This window comes from Caretta caretta, chromosome 10 (genome assembly GCF_965140235.1).
Source record: "Caretta caretta isolate rCarCar2 chromosome 10, rCarCar1.hap1, whole genome shotgun sequence".
Taxonomy (NCBI): Eukaryota; Metazoa; Chordata; order Testudines; family Cheloniidae; genus Caretta; species Caretta caretta.
This window is the reverse complement of record NC_134215.1, coordinates 45,927,178-45,942,144: the sequence shown is the minus strand read 5'-3', so window position 1 is coordinate 45,942,144 and position 14,967 is coordinate 45,927,178. Positions and strand designations below refer to the sequence as shown.

The window sequence follows — 14,967 nt, the reverse complement described above, 5'->3', positions numbered from 1 at the left end:
ATAGGTAGTTGGCATACGCCTTCTCAAAAGTGGCTGCTCATATGAGGTGTTTCAACTGCTGAGGGTCAGGTGTGAAACCCCTTGGGTCCAGTACTTGGAGCTGAGAACCCCTGGATGTATCGTGATGCTCTGAGAACCCCTGGATGTATCGTGATGCTCAGTCTCATCTGAAGTGTCTCCAGTAATGATGCTGCCACATCCCCTGCAGGGGTCTCTATAACCCCCCAGTCAGGCCTGTGTTCTTGCCCTCTGAGAGTCAGCTGATTGCTCTGCAGCTCCCAGCCTTGTCCCTTTGCTCTAGGTCCTTCATCGAGATCGCCAACAACTGCCTCTCGGGCGATCAGATGGAGCAGGTGATTGAGTCCATGTTCCAGGCGTCAGGCTTTCAGGATAAGGAGGAGCTGACATGGGAGGATTTTCATTACATGCTGCGGGACCATGACAGCGAGCTGCGCTTCACCCAGCTCTGCATCAAAGGTCAGCGTGGTGGGGCACAAAGAGCAAAGAAAGTCCAGGTGACCTTTCTGCTGCGCTCAGCTGGGCTGGGGTGGCTGGCACTGGAGGGCAGAGTGCAGTCCTGTCTTTCCTCCAGCGTCTCTTTTCCAGCCGCAACCCGCAGAGGCGCCATTCACTACCAGGTGGGGAAGTTGCCTTCTGCTGCGGAGACTCAACAAGCCGGCCCTTCTCTCAAGCAGAGCAGGCTGCCCATCCCAGCAGAGCCCCTCCTCCCCCCCCCGAGCAGAGAGCCCAGGGGCATGATTGGGGCGTTCCTGGACGCGTAGTGTCACACCTTTGTCCTTTCTCCTCCCCACAGGAGTTCCAGACGTGTTCAGGCAAAACATGAGCAACCGCGTCTCCTTCATAAACCGGCCCAATACCAACGGGTAAGCTGTGCCCACTGGCCTGGGGTCTGCCTTCCTGTCTTCCCAACCCCTCTCCTCCCCACTAGCACGCTCGGGCTCAGCCGCTGCCCCAGCAGGATGAGGGGAGAGAGGGAAGGCAAGTGGCTGCTTCTGAAGCTCCAGCGTGTGTCTGGGAGCAGGCCAGCTGCAAGCCCAGTAAGGGAGAACACGGCTCCTCCTGTCTCTCCCCACGACTCCAGCCTCGGCTGGCTGCTGAGTTCACATGGTAGCTTGTCAAGAGCCGGATTTCTCATGAGATTTCTGGTATAGAACCCCCAGGCTTACACTGCATCATGGGAACGTGCAGCCTTCTGCTCTGGGGAGCCCTCTGGCTCCCCTGGCCTGGCGGGTCTGGCTCCTGACGCTGCAGAATAAGCATGCAATAACCCAACCTGCCAGGCTCCCGCTGCAGGAGAACCTGGCGTGCTCTGGCCTCCCGGCACAAGAGCCCAGTGTGCCCGGCTGCTTTCCAAAGCCTCATTCCCTCACATCTGGCTCTGAGCCATGCTACGCAGATTATCCACAGAGGCATCTCTGGTTTATAAATAGTTCCTTTGGCAGCACAATCCCAACCAGAGAGAAAGCCCCAGCTCGAAACCACGGCACAGCTTGTGGAGTGCGAGAGGCCAGAGCTGGGGAAGAGGATGGGCAAGAAATGCGTATGCCCCCCCTCAATCCTTGGGCGCTAGCCTGAGCCTCTGAGCCGGCTGCCTGAGGGGTCAGGCTTTGGCTCAGGTGTTTCCTGTTTGATGCCTTTCTAATGCAGCTGTTCTCTATGGACGGTGACTGTAAAAAGGGCCCCGGAGCGTTATGTGTATTATGGCTGTGCGACTTTGTATCAGATTGGCTTGGATTATAAAATAAAACACCAGTTAGGGCAGGAAGTGAAGAAGGAATCTGGATCCAGTTGAAACTTCAGGGGCCCTCTAGGGAGGAAGAAAGCAACTATCAGTTTTGGCGTTCGGGTAGGATGACAGCATGGCATGAGCACCCCTGCCCTTCTCTGCATGCCACACGCAGTTACTAAGCACTGGTTTCTGATGCCCTTCCCCAGGCTGAGTAGTGCCTAACACCTGGGGTAGCCTCACTAATTTCAGTGGACCTGCACGAGGAGCCAGTGGCTGCGCTGTGGGTGTAAGGGTGTCAGAATCCGGCCCATTGAGTAGTCGCAATGCGTCCAACTCCAGTCAGGTCGGTCAGGAAAGGAGCCAGTTTGTGAGGAACGTGTCTCTTTGGCTGAGCGGGTCCAGTCGAAGTTGGGCCTGGGGTTGGGGGCAGTTCTGAGCTAGGTCAGTCCCGAGCTCCCCTGGGTAGGGGACTCCACCGCACATCATCTCCCTGCTCTCGGGGGCCTCTGCTTAGGGTAACCATATTTCCCAAAGGGAAAACGGGACAGCGCGTGGGGCTGGCCCAAGCCACTTGCCCAAGCCCTGTCCCTCCTTCCCCTGCGGGGCTGGTGTCACTGATTGCCCAAGCTCTGCCTACCTGCCTTCCCCACCCCTCGCGACACTGGGGCTGGTGTTGCTGCTTGCTGGAGCCTGCCTGCCTGTCTTCCCCACCCCTCGTGAGGCTGGGGCTGGTGTTGCTGCTTGCTCGAGCCTGCCTGCCTCTCACCCAATCCCTGTCTCTCCCCCTGCATGGGGCTGCCAAGAGCAAACTGGACAAATGCCCACTCTTGCCAAAGAAGTCTGGACGGCTGAGACAGAGCTTAAAAAAGGGACTGTTCAAATCAAAACGGGACGTATGGTCTCCCTCTGCTTGTTCACCCTAACTCTCTCCCAACAAGCGGGAGAGGGGCGAGGCCCAGACCCACAGCTGCAGTGACACCAACCGTCACCCAGGGAAGGAACATGCCCTGGAGCAACATTGGAACTCCTATGAATTTAGAGATCTGCCGTTGGAGTTCCCAGCCTTCTGCCCTGCCCTTAGTGAGGTTTCCCATTACTGTAATTAATGTCCTTTTATGGCTGTCCTTTAAAGCGTGTCTTATCTGCCTTTATTAAGTTGTTACGCTTATCTGATTATTAGTTGTTATAAATCCCCATATAACTCTGCCAGATGGCATCACCTGACACACATTTGCACCATTTTACTACTCTCATTCATTGGCTGTATCACAGGAGCGAGCGGAAACGCCAGCCCAGCCAACGTGCTAGCTGCTGCTCAGACACGTAGTGAAAGAATCTTTGCCCCAAGGAGCCTGCGCACCGAGTGGCATTCAGGAACTGCATGGTCCCGTGGTTATGTGACTGATCTAACCCCTGCTCGCTCGCAGTCCACTGGAGTTTTGCCCTCCACTCTGGTGGGAAGAGTGCTGCGTTTGTTTTAACCGTGAGCTGATGACTATTCTTTTTAGGGCAACACCTCCCCAGCCACATTTATACACCGAGGCCCAAAGGACAAAATACCAGCGGAGCAAAGTTCACCAGAAGATCCAGCAGTTCAAGCGTTTCATTGAGAATTACCGGCGCCACATTGCCTGCGTGGTTCTGTTCTCCGCCATCACTGCCGGCGTGTTTGCAGAGAGAGCATATTGTGAGTGGCCAGCTAGCATAGAGCGTCCCCTGCTGACGGGGCAGCTCAGAGCGCCACCATCCAGGGAGGAGAGAAGCAGGAATGTGCGCTTCTGGGGGGTGCGCCAGGAGCAGGGCCCTGTGTGCTAGGCCAGCCTGATGGGGGGGTGATGGGCTGGGACGGTGAGGGGAGTCCATGAATCAGTTACACTCACTGACATCAGAACGACAAGGAGAATGGAGGTCCCCAGCCAGACTCTAATGAAACTTGTCCCTGTTGTCCGCAGTGCAAAGGGGTGTGCCTCTGGCCATAAGTGGCCAGCGTGGCATTCTTTCCCCTGGCATAAAGCTAGCAAGGCTAGTTCCTGTACCTGTGCATGGCAGAACCCTCCTCTACTATGCCAGTCCCCCCCTGGCATGACGTTCCACTGGTATCCCATACAGCAGGGGTGTAAGTTCAGACAGGCCCCTAGGCTGCTCTACATCATGGGAGGGCTGAGAATGGAGCTGTCACAGACTGGCCCTCAGAATCAGAGAGCCATAACCAGTCTTCCACTAGCCCACCCCTGCATTCCACCATGACCTGCTGCCTTTACCTTTGGAGAAATGAGCTGGTTTGTCGCCCCTCTATTAAGGAGACACAGAAAGGGAGCAAGCTTCTCCCCCGCACTCTCTTGTGCTCGCCCTGTGTGTAACCCCCCTGCCCTGCTTTGTCCGCAGACTATGCATTTGCATCGCCAGCAACAGGAATTGCTGACACCACCTACGTGGGCATTGTCATCTCCCGGGGGGCGGCAGCCAGCATCTCCTTCATGTACTCCTACATCCTGCTCACCATGTGCCGCAACCTCATCACCTTCCTGCGCGAAACCTTCCTCAACCGCTACATCCCCTTCGACGCCGCCGTGGACTTCCATCGCTGGCTTGCTATGGCGGCCCTGATCTTTTCAAGTGAGTTGGCTACATGGTGGGGGGATCCCCCTGGCCCTGATACTGACAGAGAATGGGGCATCCCCCAAAGCCAGCCGCTCTACATCCTGCACAGCCAAAGTCAGACGTGGGCCATGCCATTCAGGACTGACCTGCCCCCCTAGACACAGACAGAGATACCCGGGCAAAAATTGGGGTCCCCTCTGTATTGCAAAGCACTCATTGGTTGCCTAGCTCCATCCGTGTGTTTGGGTCTCTCGAGCACAGCTATATGACGGTGCTTGACCATGTATTTGCTCTGTCTCTGTGTCCTGAAGTTCTCCACACCGGGGGCCATGTAGTGAATGTCTATATCTTCTCGGTCAGCCCACTCAGCATCCTGTCCTGCCTCTTCTCCAACGTCTTCATGGATGATGGGTGAGTGTGTTTTGGAGGCCCTGCCCTGGGCAAAGCACAACTGTTTGAGGAGCAGCTAGGTAAGACCACAGATGGAGGACAGTGCCATGCAGAGGGCTGGGCTAGATGGCTTGAGAGATCTCATCCAACCTGCCTGGGAAGTGATCTCCTTGGGGAAACTGCAGTCTGTGGATGGCCACCATCCCCAAAGGGCAATGTCAGAGGCCATTTGTGGAGTGGAAACCAAAGTGGGCATTTGGTTTGTTCTGTGGAGAAGTCTGTGATCTGATGACAGAGGGTTAGGTCATCTCTTTCCTCTCTAGGTCACAGATGCCCCAGAAGTACTACTGGTGGTTCTTCGAGACCGTCCCAGGTAAGGGTGACCATCCGTGCATGCCAGGCGTTCTGTGAGGGGGGGTCTGCATAGCTCCCCCACCCACCGCCCCGGCGGTTCCAAGCTTGGCACAGGCTATTCTGATGACCCCTTGCCCCTCATTCTTCAACCCTCTTTCTGGCAGGCATGACCGGGGTGCTGCTGCTGGTGATTCTGGCGGTGATGTACGTGTTCGCCTCCCATCACTTTCGACGCATCAGCTTCCGGGGGTTCTGGATCACGCACCACCTCTACGTGCTGCTCTACATCATGGTACGTGGATCGGAGTCCTGCGGCCCAGCTTCGCTCTTGCGCTCTGGCTATTGGGCACGAGGCCTGTTTTGTACCTGGTGCAGAGTGTTCCTTACAGCTGTTAGCAAGGAGCTGGAGGGACATACAGGGGGTGGATGGGCTTCCCAACCAGTCTTTCACCTCCCATGGGGGTGAGCACAGTGTGCAAACCTAGACTCAATAGGTGGGAGTTACTATTTGTCCTCCACTCACACAGGTCCAGAGCTGGGCGGCGGAAGGGGCTGCTAAGCAGAGGGGAGGCGAATGTTTTGCAGACTTGGAAGAATGAATGTTACTGGTAGCATAGAGAATATGCGTCAGTACAGAAGAGACGGGTGCAAATCCACTCAGCACCCAGAGCTTGAAGCATGGCACCGTGAGCCACCAAGCTGCCTGGTTAGAAAGCACGTGCAGGTGCTGGAACCTTGCTAACAGAGAGAGTGCACATGTGGCAGGCTGTGGGTCCTAGTGGGTAGAGCATGGGCCTGGGGCTTAGGAGACCTGGGTTCTAGTCTGCACTCAATCACTGGCCTGCTGGGTGAGCTTTGGCAAGTCACCTCCCTGCTCAGTTCCTCAGTTTCCCCATCTGTAGAATGGGGATGCAAAGAAGTAGGGATTATTATTGTCATAGCTAACAGCTGCTCAGGGCTCCTCTGACCTAGCCTGCCTGACCTAGCCTTACTGCCCATTGGGTAGCTCTGTCATTGCGCTCCTCCACCTGAGCGGTTTCCTGCACTGCAGTCATGGGTGTGTTTGGCGCTGTGTTCCCAGGTCATTATCCATGGCAGCTACGGCCTGGTCCAGCAGCCCCGCTTCCACATTTATTTCATCATCCCAGCTCTCATCTATGGGGCAGATAAGCTGGTCAGCCTGAGCAGGAAGAAGGTGGAGATGAGTGTGCTGAAAGCTGAGCTCCTCCCTTCAGGTACAGTGGGGGCGGCTCCCCGGGGGGTGTTAGCGTGTCAGGCAGTCTGCATGACCCTCCGCAGGCCTGCGGGGTTTATCCAGCTTTCGCAGAGATCTGGAGCCTCGGAGCTCTCAGTGTCCCTGGTTAGCTATCTCCGGCTGGCAGGGGCAGGCCTGTGCTGCCTTGAACCAGGAGGCACATGGGTACATCCCTGCTGAAGTCTGTCGATGGCCGTCGGCCATGGCAGTGGCGCTGGAATGTACGTCCCCATGCTGCTGCTGTTGGAGACCAAACCATGCCCAGCAACAGGAGCAGACACAGGCTCACAAGGCTGCCAGGAGCCTTCCTCTGGCGTCACCCTCCAGGCAGCCTGCTCAGCTGCCCTGCCCCTGAGGGCTAAGCTCTTCTCTGCTGGGAGCACCACACCACTTTTCACCACCACCCAGCCGGACTCTCCCTGCACCCAATCTCAGCCCTCCCCTGCCGTCCTGCTCCCACCCGGGGCCTGGCAGCATGGTGAGCGTTGGAGCCTCTGTTCTGTGCATGTGCAGCTCCCACCCAGGAAGGAGCCATGTGCAGCACCCCCGGCATGGCTCAGATCAGGGGGAAGCTGATTTTACAGAGCAGGAGCTGTTATCTTAAGAAAGGTGCTAAGAAAACCTTTGCCCTTCTCTTAGGCGTTACTTATCTCAAGTTCCAGCGGCCGCAGGATTTTGACTACAAGTCTGGGCAGTGGGTGCGAATTGCCTGCCTGTCCCTAGGGACAAATGAATACCACCCCTTCACCCTGACCTCTGCACCCCACGAGGACGCGCTGAGCCTGCATATCCGAGCCGCAGGGCCCTGGACCACCCGGTTGCGGGAGCTGTACTCCCCGGAGATTGTGGCTGAAATCGGCAGATATCCCAAGGTACAGCCGGGCATTTCCTCCCCTGTGAGTCTGGGGATGGGTGAAAAAGCCAGATCTCTGGAGAGTGGAGTCCTCCGAGCATGACAGAACGCCAGCACCCGGGCATCAGCAGAGTGAGCTGTGTGTGGCATGGGGGGAGCTCAGGCTCCGAGATCTAAGCTTCTGGCTTAGCGCAGCTAGATTCTTTGGAGCCACCAGTCCCACTCCTGGATGGGCTGACTCAGTCCTTCATCCTACCCCGGCTGGTGCACTGGTTTCTATTGCCACTGGCTGCATGTGGGATGGTCCAAGGAAATGTAGCTGTCCTGGCTCCTGTCTGCCCCAAGGGGGTGTCAGAGATCTCTGAGCACTGCTTGTAAAATGTCCTCTGCCCCCATCCTGGGGCGCTCTGCGCTGTGCTAGCTGGGGTCTGCTCCCTGAGACAGTAGCGCGGGCAGGGCAGCGTTGCTCACTACCGGCTCCTTCCCAGCTCTATCTGGACGGGCCGTTCGGCGAGGGCCACCAGGAGTGGAACAAGTTTGAAGTCTCTGTGCTGGTGGGAGGAGGCATCGGGGTAACTCCCTTTGCCTCCATTCTCAAAGACCTGGTCTTCAAGTCCTCGGTCAGCTCCAAGATGCCGTGCAAGAAGGTGAGAGCCCACAGAGTGCGAGGGACTCCCTGGGCCCCTCCTCTCGCTGCCCTGGTGACGTGGGAGGAACGTCTGACAACAGTCCTGCAGCACTCAGGAGAGAGCGGGCAGCGAGGCCAAGCGGTAGGGCTTAGCCTGTCTGCTCCAGGTCACTCTGAGGTCTCAGCACTGTCCTCCCCTTGCTCTCCGTCTCAGATAGCTGCAGCGCGATGCTGTTGTCAGAGCCTGTCCCCTGGCCCTGCGCATGTCTCTGGGACCCAACCCATTCCCTCAGAGGCTTTGAAATGCTCACTGACGCAGCACCATGAGTTTTGCCCAGCACTCTCAGTGCGCCCCCTCTGGGCTGCCACCTATCGCCTCCCTTAGTGCAGAGATTTTACTTTTCATGGCTGATCCTGGTGGGGCTGGCGGTGGAGGGTCCCCAGGATGGGGCCAGCTGAGGGGACCTGGGGAGTGGGGGCTGGCTGCAGGGGATCCCCCGGAGCAGGGGCTGGCTTGGGGTTGCGAGGGCCCTGCCAGTGACCCGCTCTCTTGTGCTCTCAGATCTATTTCATCTGGGTGACGCGGACTCAGCGGCAGTTCGAGTGGCTGGCTGACATCATCCGCGAGGTGGAGGAGAACGACCGGCACGACCTGGTGTCTGTGCACATCTACATCACCCAGCTGGCTGAGAAGTTCGACCTGCGCACCACCATGCTGGTGAGTGCCCCGCGCCAGGGCTGCCGCTCTGTGCCAAGTGGGAGGTCCGAATACGGGAGAGGGCAGGGCCAATTTCACCTCCGCCAAGGCTGGGCTAGGGGGGCAGGACCCAACTGAGAGAGGGCATAAGGTGATTAGCCATTGCCCCAGTGCTGCTCTGGGCTGCCCCCTTCCCCCACCCTGTGCTGTGTCCCTGACCCCAGTCCCTCTCTGTGGTGGGGCAGCCCCCCGTGCCATGTCCCTGGTCCCAGTGCCAGTCTGTACTGGCTCGCCCCCCATGCCGCGTCCCCGGTCCCAGTGCCGTGTTCCTGGTCCCAGTGCCGCTTTGTGCTGGGCCCGTCCCCTGTGCCGTGTCCCTGGTCCCAGTGCCAGTCTGTACTGGCCCGCCCCCCGTGTCGTGTCCTTGGTCCCAGTGCCGTGTTCGTGGTCCCAGTGCCGTGTCCATGGTCCCAGTGCCGCTCTGTGCTGGGCCCGTCCCCTGTGCCGTGTCCCTGGTCCCAGTGCTGCTGCATGCTGGTTCGGCCCCCCTGGGCCATGTTAGAGCAGAGAGGCCCTGCCCTTGCCCACCTCCCCTCCCTGACCCATGGCACCTTTCTCCTTTCAGTACATCTGTGAGCGACACTTCCAGAAGGTGCTGAACCGGAGCCTGTTCACTGGGCTGCGCTCCATCACGCACTTCGGGCGGCCCCCCTTCGTGCCCTTCTTCAAGTCCCTGCAGGAGGTTCATCCCCAGGTCAGTGCCAGCCGGCCTTCGCCCCCACCGATCTCTGCCAAGCACGGGGTGTAGGAGCTGGCAGCTGAGCAATGTGCCGGGGGGGGAGCCCTGTGTGCAGCATTGGGAGCTCCCAAGGGCCTGGAGGAAACGTTCCCAAATATTCAAAGGGTGGGGCTGGGCCGCAGATTATCCTGAAGCCTTGCCAAGGGAGGGGAGAGGCATCTGCCAGACCCACCGACAGGGAAAATGACAGCCTCATGCCAGCTGACCCGGGCTGATCCTGCCACTGGCTCATGTTCCCTCCTGACCATGTCCTCTCAGGCAGACCCCAGTCCGGGCACCAAAGAGTTACAAAAATCTCTTAGCCCTGCCGCTGCAAAGCAAGAGCCAAAAGCCTTTGGAACAGGGGCGTCGCAGCCTGGCACCCTGCCAGCGAGTCACACCCGTAATCCCCAAAGCGTCTGGGGCTGCTGGGGGGACGTGAGTTTGCACCGTGCCATGGCAGTGAAAGACCAACACGGTGGAGGGCTGTATGCGCAATGTCCTCTTACCCTGGGGCAGAGAGCCCCAGACGCCCCCAGAGACCGTGCACACCCCATCACTGGGAAAGTACCGACAAACTCAGCCACACTCAGAGCAGAGCCACAAAAATGACCAGGGAGGGATTGATGGGTGAGGGAGGCTGAGAAGAGCCAGCTCTGCAGTGCTCTGCAAAGGGAGACAAGCCACAGCCTGCGAACGTGGGGCGGGATGTCGGAGGCCTGACTAGAAGCAGTGGGATGAAATTAACTGACATGTCTTGTGGCTGACCGGCAGGCAAGGCAGAGGGATGTGCCAGGCTGGGGAAGCCCCATTGCTTGGGGATTGTGAAAACTAGACAAAAACAGTAGCAAAAACGGGGACAGTCCGGCTCTGAGGGGGATGGGACCTGGTACTGCCCAGTGCACTGCTGATGGGAGAGGCCATGGCTGCAGCGAGTTCCTGGCGCTGCCAGCGGCTGAAATTCCAGCTGGGGTGTTTGAGATGCTCCGGGAAAGAGGCTTGTTGTGAACAGAGAAACAAACGCGGCTTTTGTTTCCCCCATCCCGCCAGAAAGGTCAAGGCTGTTCCTAAAGGGAGGTGTCTTTGGGGGGCGTTCATGCAAGGTGCAGGCCAAACTGGTACAAGTGCATTGGGCTGACGGTGGTGTAGCCTGAGGGCAGAGTCTTCCCTTAGCATGTGTGCACACGGGTTCAGTTCCTGGACTCTTCCAGGGGCTAGAGCAACAAACCAGGGAGGGTGCTGCCGAGAGAAGGGGAGGTGTGAGATACATGGCCCCAGCATCCCGTGCACAGTGGGGGCAGAGCCACCCACCCCTCCTGCTGGTGGGAGGAAACCAGAGCTGGCACCTGAGGGCAGCAGGGTGAACTGCTCTGAGCCTCTGGCAGAACGGAGAGTGCTGGTGTGACGAGCCAGGCCAGTGCAGAGGACTGGCTATGGGAGCCCCTTGCTCTCAGAGGCTCTGTTACTTGATGCCCCTGCTTCCCCAGGTGTGGAAGATTGGCGTGTTCAGCTGCGGCCCCCCGGGGATGACCAAGAACGTGGAGCAAGCCTGTCAGCAGATCAACAAACTGGACCAGACCTACTTTGTGCATCACTATGAGAACTTCTAACCCGCCCCCCACCCACAGACACACAGCCCTGCCCAAGCTTGAGTGCGGTTCCCTGGGCTACCATGGGGCCAGCTGCTATGTCAACTCAGTGCTTCCAGAGTCCTGGGAAAGGTTCCCTGCCACTTTTCAGATGGGAGCTGCTGGGTGTCCATGGCACGTCCCCCGCACAGCCTCACGGAGATGCCCTCCTGGAGCCGCGCTGTCCCAGGAGCGAATCGCAAGGATGCTGGGGATCTGCACTGCACTGGCAGCAGGTTCCTGGAGCTCACTGCCCAGCAGGGAGCGACTTTGCCTGTGATTTATGGAAACCCCAACGGCAGTGTAGCCAGCCAGGCAGCACTGCTCTTCCATCCCATTGGGACCCACCAGGTCCTGTCACGCATGTCTTTTGTGTGCGTCTGACCTTAGGAACCGATGAACTGATTGATTGGTACTGCGTCAGTCTCTGTACTGGCATCCGGCAGCTTCGTGCTGCGTCACAGAGGCCCTGAAAAAAGGGGCTTCTGTTCCAGGGTAGCATCATCACTGGAATGCAGTCCTCCTGGATCTCTGCCCTACTTCCCTGTGGCCAGCTCCCCAGAGCAGTATGTAGTGAGTGAGAGAGAGAGACACAACTCCGCCACTCCGCTGTGCTCCAGAGCAGTGGCAGGAATCTCACAGTGAGACACTGACATTAAGCCACCGAATTGCAAATCTTATGGAACTTAAAGTCTTCAGATAAAAGAGCCCTCAGGCACAATTCTGCCCCACTGATTTTAATGACGAAGCTGCCATTAACTTCACTAGGGCCAGAGTTCTAGCCTGCACTCAGACAACAATCTAACACAGAGAAATTGCATCTCTGTGACTCCAAGCAGCAATGCGGGCCGGGCGGGGGAGCCGGAGGGGGAGGAAGCAGAACACCTGGGAGGACCTGGGGCAATTTGTTCACTTGGGGCCCTGGACCCCCCTTTTTGAGGGTGTCACGTGGCCCTTGCCTGCCCCAGCCCAGCTCTCAGAGGAACTCAGCACCAGCATGTCCATGTCCAGGGACGGTGGCCTGCAGCAGTGTGCTGTGCTAGGGAGGGTGGAAAGAGGATCACCTTGGGGAAACCAGCAGAGCCACACCAGGGTGCTTTGGGCAGGGAGGGTGTCTGCACAACTCCAGCTGAAGGGAATCCTCAGCTAAGGGCCTTGGGAGGCTTTTCAGCCTGCAAACACCAGTACAAAGAGCACTGGGATGCTTGCAAGTAAATCCAGGATGGAGCTGGTTGCTGGGCCCCCCTGAAAGGGCTTCTGGGTGGGCCTGAGCCATTGGAATAGAGTGAAAAGGGGCTGGGCTGGCGTGGGACGTAAGTGGTGCCTAGAGCATGTGCTGCACCCCTACGGGGGGGAACATTCCCCCCTCTGCTAATGACTGTATCCATCCCCACAAGGCAGCCTGTTTCCTGCTCCTACGAGGGATGAATCGCCATTTGCTTTCCCATTCAAACACATTTCCACCATTTGCCCAGCTCTCACCTGCTCCCGCTAGGACACAGAGAAGTGTGGCTCCCTCGTTTGGCGTGAATTGTATTGGAGTAATTGCATGCATTAAACCAGGGCTTGCTGGCTGCTTCTGAAAGAAACTATTAATTCATTGCATTTGCTGCTGCTGCTCTGAAAGTCTGACTCATTTTTGTCTGTTCCCTTTCTGTATTTAATGGCTAAGCCCGTAGCTCTTATTTTTGTTGGCATATCACCCAACAGCCCAGCGTAATTTGCTAGCTGAGTATTCATGCCTTTGAAAGAATGACAATAACGATTACTGCAAACTGTCCAAGCATTAAAATACCCTTTTTGTGAATTGTGAATGTTACACTCCATGCCTCAGAACCAAAGCTGGGAAGTGAAATCATTAATCTCGATGAGCTGTGAATGTGTAAATTCAAATGACTGATTTTAAGGCACTTCCAAAATAAAACTGGTTAACTGCGGAATCATTCTCTTGTCTTTAGTAATTATTGGGGTTCGTTATTTGATATGTAGCAATCTCTTCTTATCGGGGTCACCCAATGAAATTAATAGGTAGCAGGTTTAAAACAAAAGGAAACATTTCTTCACACAACGCACAATCAACCTGTGGAACTCTTTGCCAGAGGATGTTGTGAAGGCCAAGACTATAACAGGGTTAAAAAAAGATCTAGATAAGTTCATGGAGGATAGGTCCATCAATGGCTATTAGCCAAGATGGACAGGGATGGTGTCCCTAGCCTCTGTTTGCCAGAAGCTGGGAATGAGTGACAGGGGATGGATCACTTGATGATTACCTGTTCTGTTCATTCTCTCTGGGGCACCTGGCATTGGCCACTGTCGGTAGACAGGACACTGGGCTAGATGGACCTTTGGTCTGACCCAGTATGGCTGTTCTTATGTGCTTATCAAGAAGCTGCGTTTGTTCCCTCCGGCTTGGTCAATGCACAGGAAGCAGCCGATGGCACAGCTCCAGCATGACAGCATTGAACGCGACGATGTGAAGCTAGCAAGAACGAGTGAAGATCACGTTCTGTAATGAGCACGGGTGGTATCTGCAGGAGGGTGTTGTAATGGCCACCTCTCAGCTGACAGCAGGGATGTAGCCAGGGAACCTTCAGAGCTAAAAGCCCAAGTTTCTACGATGTGAGCTAAGGGGCCAAGGTCTGTGGGCAGGGCCGTAGCAGACTCGGCTCCTCTATGGGGGGCGGCAGAGGGGTTAGGATAATGCGGGAATCTGTACAATGTATGAAGGCGTTGGCCTGGGGGGGGTGGGGGTGCTCTGTATGTATGTGTGTCGGACTGCAGACGTCACTTTGGATGGGATGGGGTCTTCCCCTCTGTTGTCCTGGTACTGCCAGGCCGGACTTAAATTCCAAGGGGCAGTGATGCAGGGTTTACAAAAGAGGGGGCATTAAATCGGGCTGGTCCTCTATTCAAATACAAATGTCCCAGACAGTTGGCCTCCAAGCAGGACCCTGGGTGTGTTGAGGAATGGCTGCCTGGCAATGAAGTTACCTGGTTAAGGTCTAGGATCATTCTCAGAGGCTGCCCTGGGAGCCACCACGTTCTGAAAGGCTATAAAAGGACTTACAGGGGACGATTCAGTGAGATGCACAGGAGTTGTGGCAGTTGAAGGGAAGGGGGACGGACCACTAAGATCAGAGGGGGTGAATTGGGGTGGGGGGAGGCTCCATGGTTCAGAATCACAGCCATGCACTGCAGCAGGAGGACCCTGGCTGGCCCCAGACAACCCCCAAAGAATGTTCTGGAGTGGGGGGCGGAACCGGAAGCAGGATCATGGGTGTAGGGTTTATTCACACTGTGTCACTCTGGGAGTCTTGTGCGATTAAAGACAGAGCAATGGTGAGTCAGACTCTTGTGCAAAGTCAGTGTGTGTGTTTGAAGTGTTTGCACCTGCTCCTTGAAGCGATAGCCCAGCGGGCCCAGGCTGTCAGGTGGAGCGCTGGGAGTGGGGGTGTTCGAACTATCAGGGAGGGAGGCTGAGTGCTGGTGCCAGCAGGGACTTGGCCATGGGGTTGCAACTTTCAGGAGAGGGTGATAGAAGAGCTGCACCCCAAGAGTGTGATCAGAGGCCCTAAGCTTGGGACTCAGGCTTAAAACACCCAGGCCCCAGAGTCTGGTGAGTAGCCAAGAAGCGGGCTTGACTGGGGCTGTGACAGGGGCACATGTCCCAGGGGCCAGTGTATATTAGCACCCGTCACAAGGCTCCAACAACTCAAACTGAAATGAGCCTGGCCCTGGCAGGCCAGGGACTAACAAAATGTAGTCAGTGGTTTTAGTTTATCATTCATTTATGATTAACATAGAATCATCTGATCATAGGACTGGAAGGGACCTTGAGAGGTCGTCTAGTCCAGTCCCCAGCACTCATGGCAGGACTAAGTATTATTGAGAGGTGTTTATCTAACCTGCTCTTAAAAATCCCCAATGATGGAGATTCCACAACCTCCCTAGGCAATTTATTCCAGTGCTTAACCATCATGGCAGTTAAGAAGTTTTTCCTAATGTCCAACCTAAACCTCCCTTGCTGCAATTT

At 56.6% G+C, this 14,967-nt stretch overlaps 1 protein-coding gene across 1 annotated transcript in view; it reads left to right on the top strand.

Moving 5' to 3' along the window:
• The window catches only part of DUOX2 (dual oxidase 2), a 122,670-nt gene extending 109,804 nt beyond the window's left edge, over positions 1 to 12,866 (top strand). Inside the window, exons 26-38 of the mRNA XM_048867468.2 lie at positions 302 to 477; positions 815 to 884; positions 3,259 to 3,437; positions 4,136 to 4,366; positions 4,663 to 4,762; positions 5,065 to 5,114; positions 5,260 to 5,387; positions 6,177 to 6,330; positions 6,990 to 7,222; positions 7,692 to 7,850; positions 8,394 to 8,549; positions 9,154 to 9,282; positions 10,794 to 12,866. Coding sequence (XP_048723425.2) covers positions 302 to 477; positions 815 to 884; positions 3,259 to 3,437; positions 4,136 to 4,366; positions 4,663 to 4,762; positions 5,065 to 5,114; positions 5,260 to 5,387; positions 6,177 to 6,330; positions 6,990 to 7,222; positions 7,692 to 7,850; positions 8,394 to 8,549; positions 9,154 to 9,282; positions 10,794 to 10,916 — 1,888 coding nt within the window. The 3' untranslated portion in view covers positions 10,917 to 12,866. The remainder of the gene's footprint in view (positions 1 to 301; positions 478 to 814; positions 885 to 3,258; positions 3,438 to 4,135; positions 4,367 to 4,662; positions 4,763 to 5,064; positions 5,115 to 5,259; positions 5,388 to 6,176; positions 6,331 to 6,989; positions 7,223 to 7,691; positions 7,851 to 8,393; positions 8,550 to 9,153; positions 9,283 to 10,793) is intronic.
• Positions 12,867 to 14,967: the final 2,101 nt, after the last annotated feature.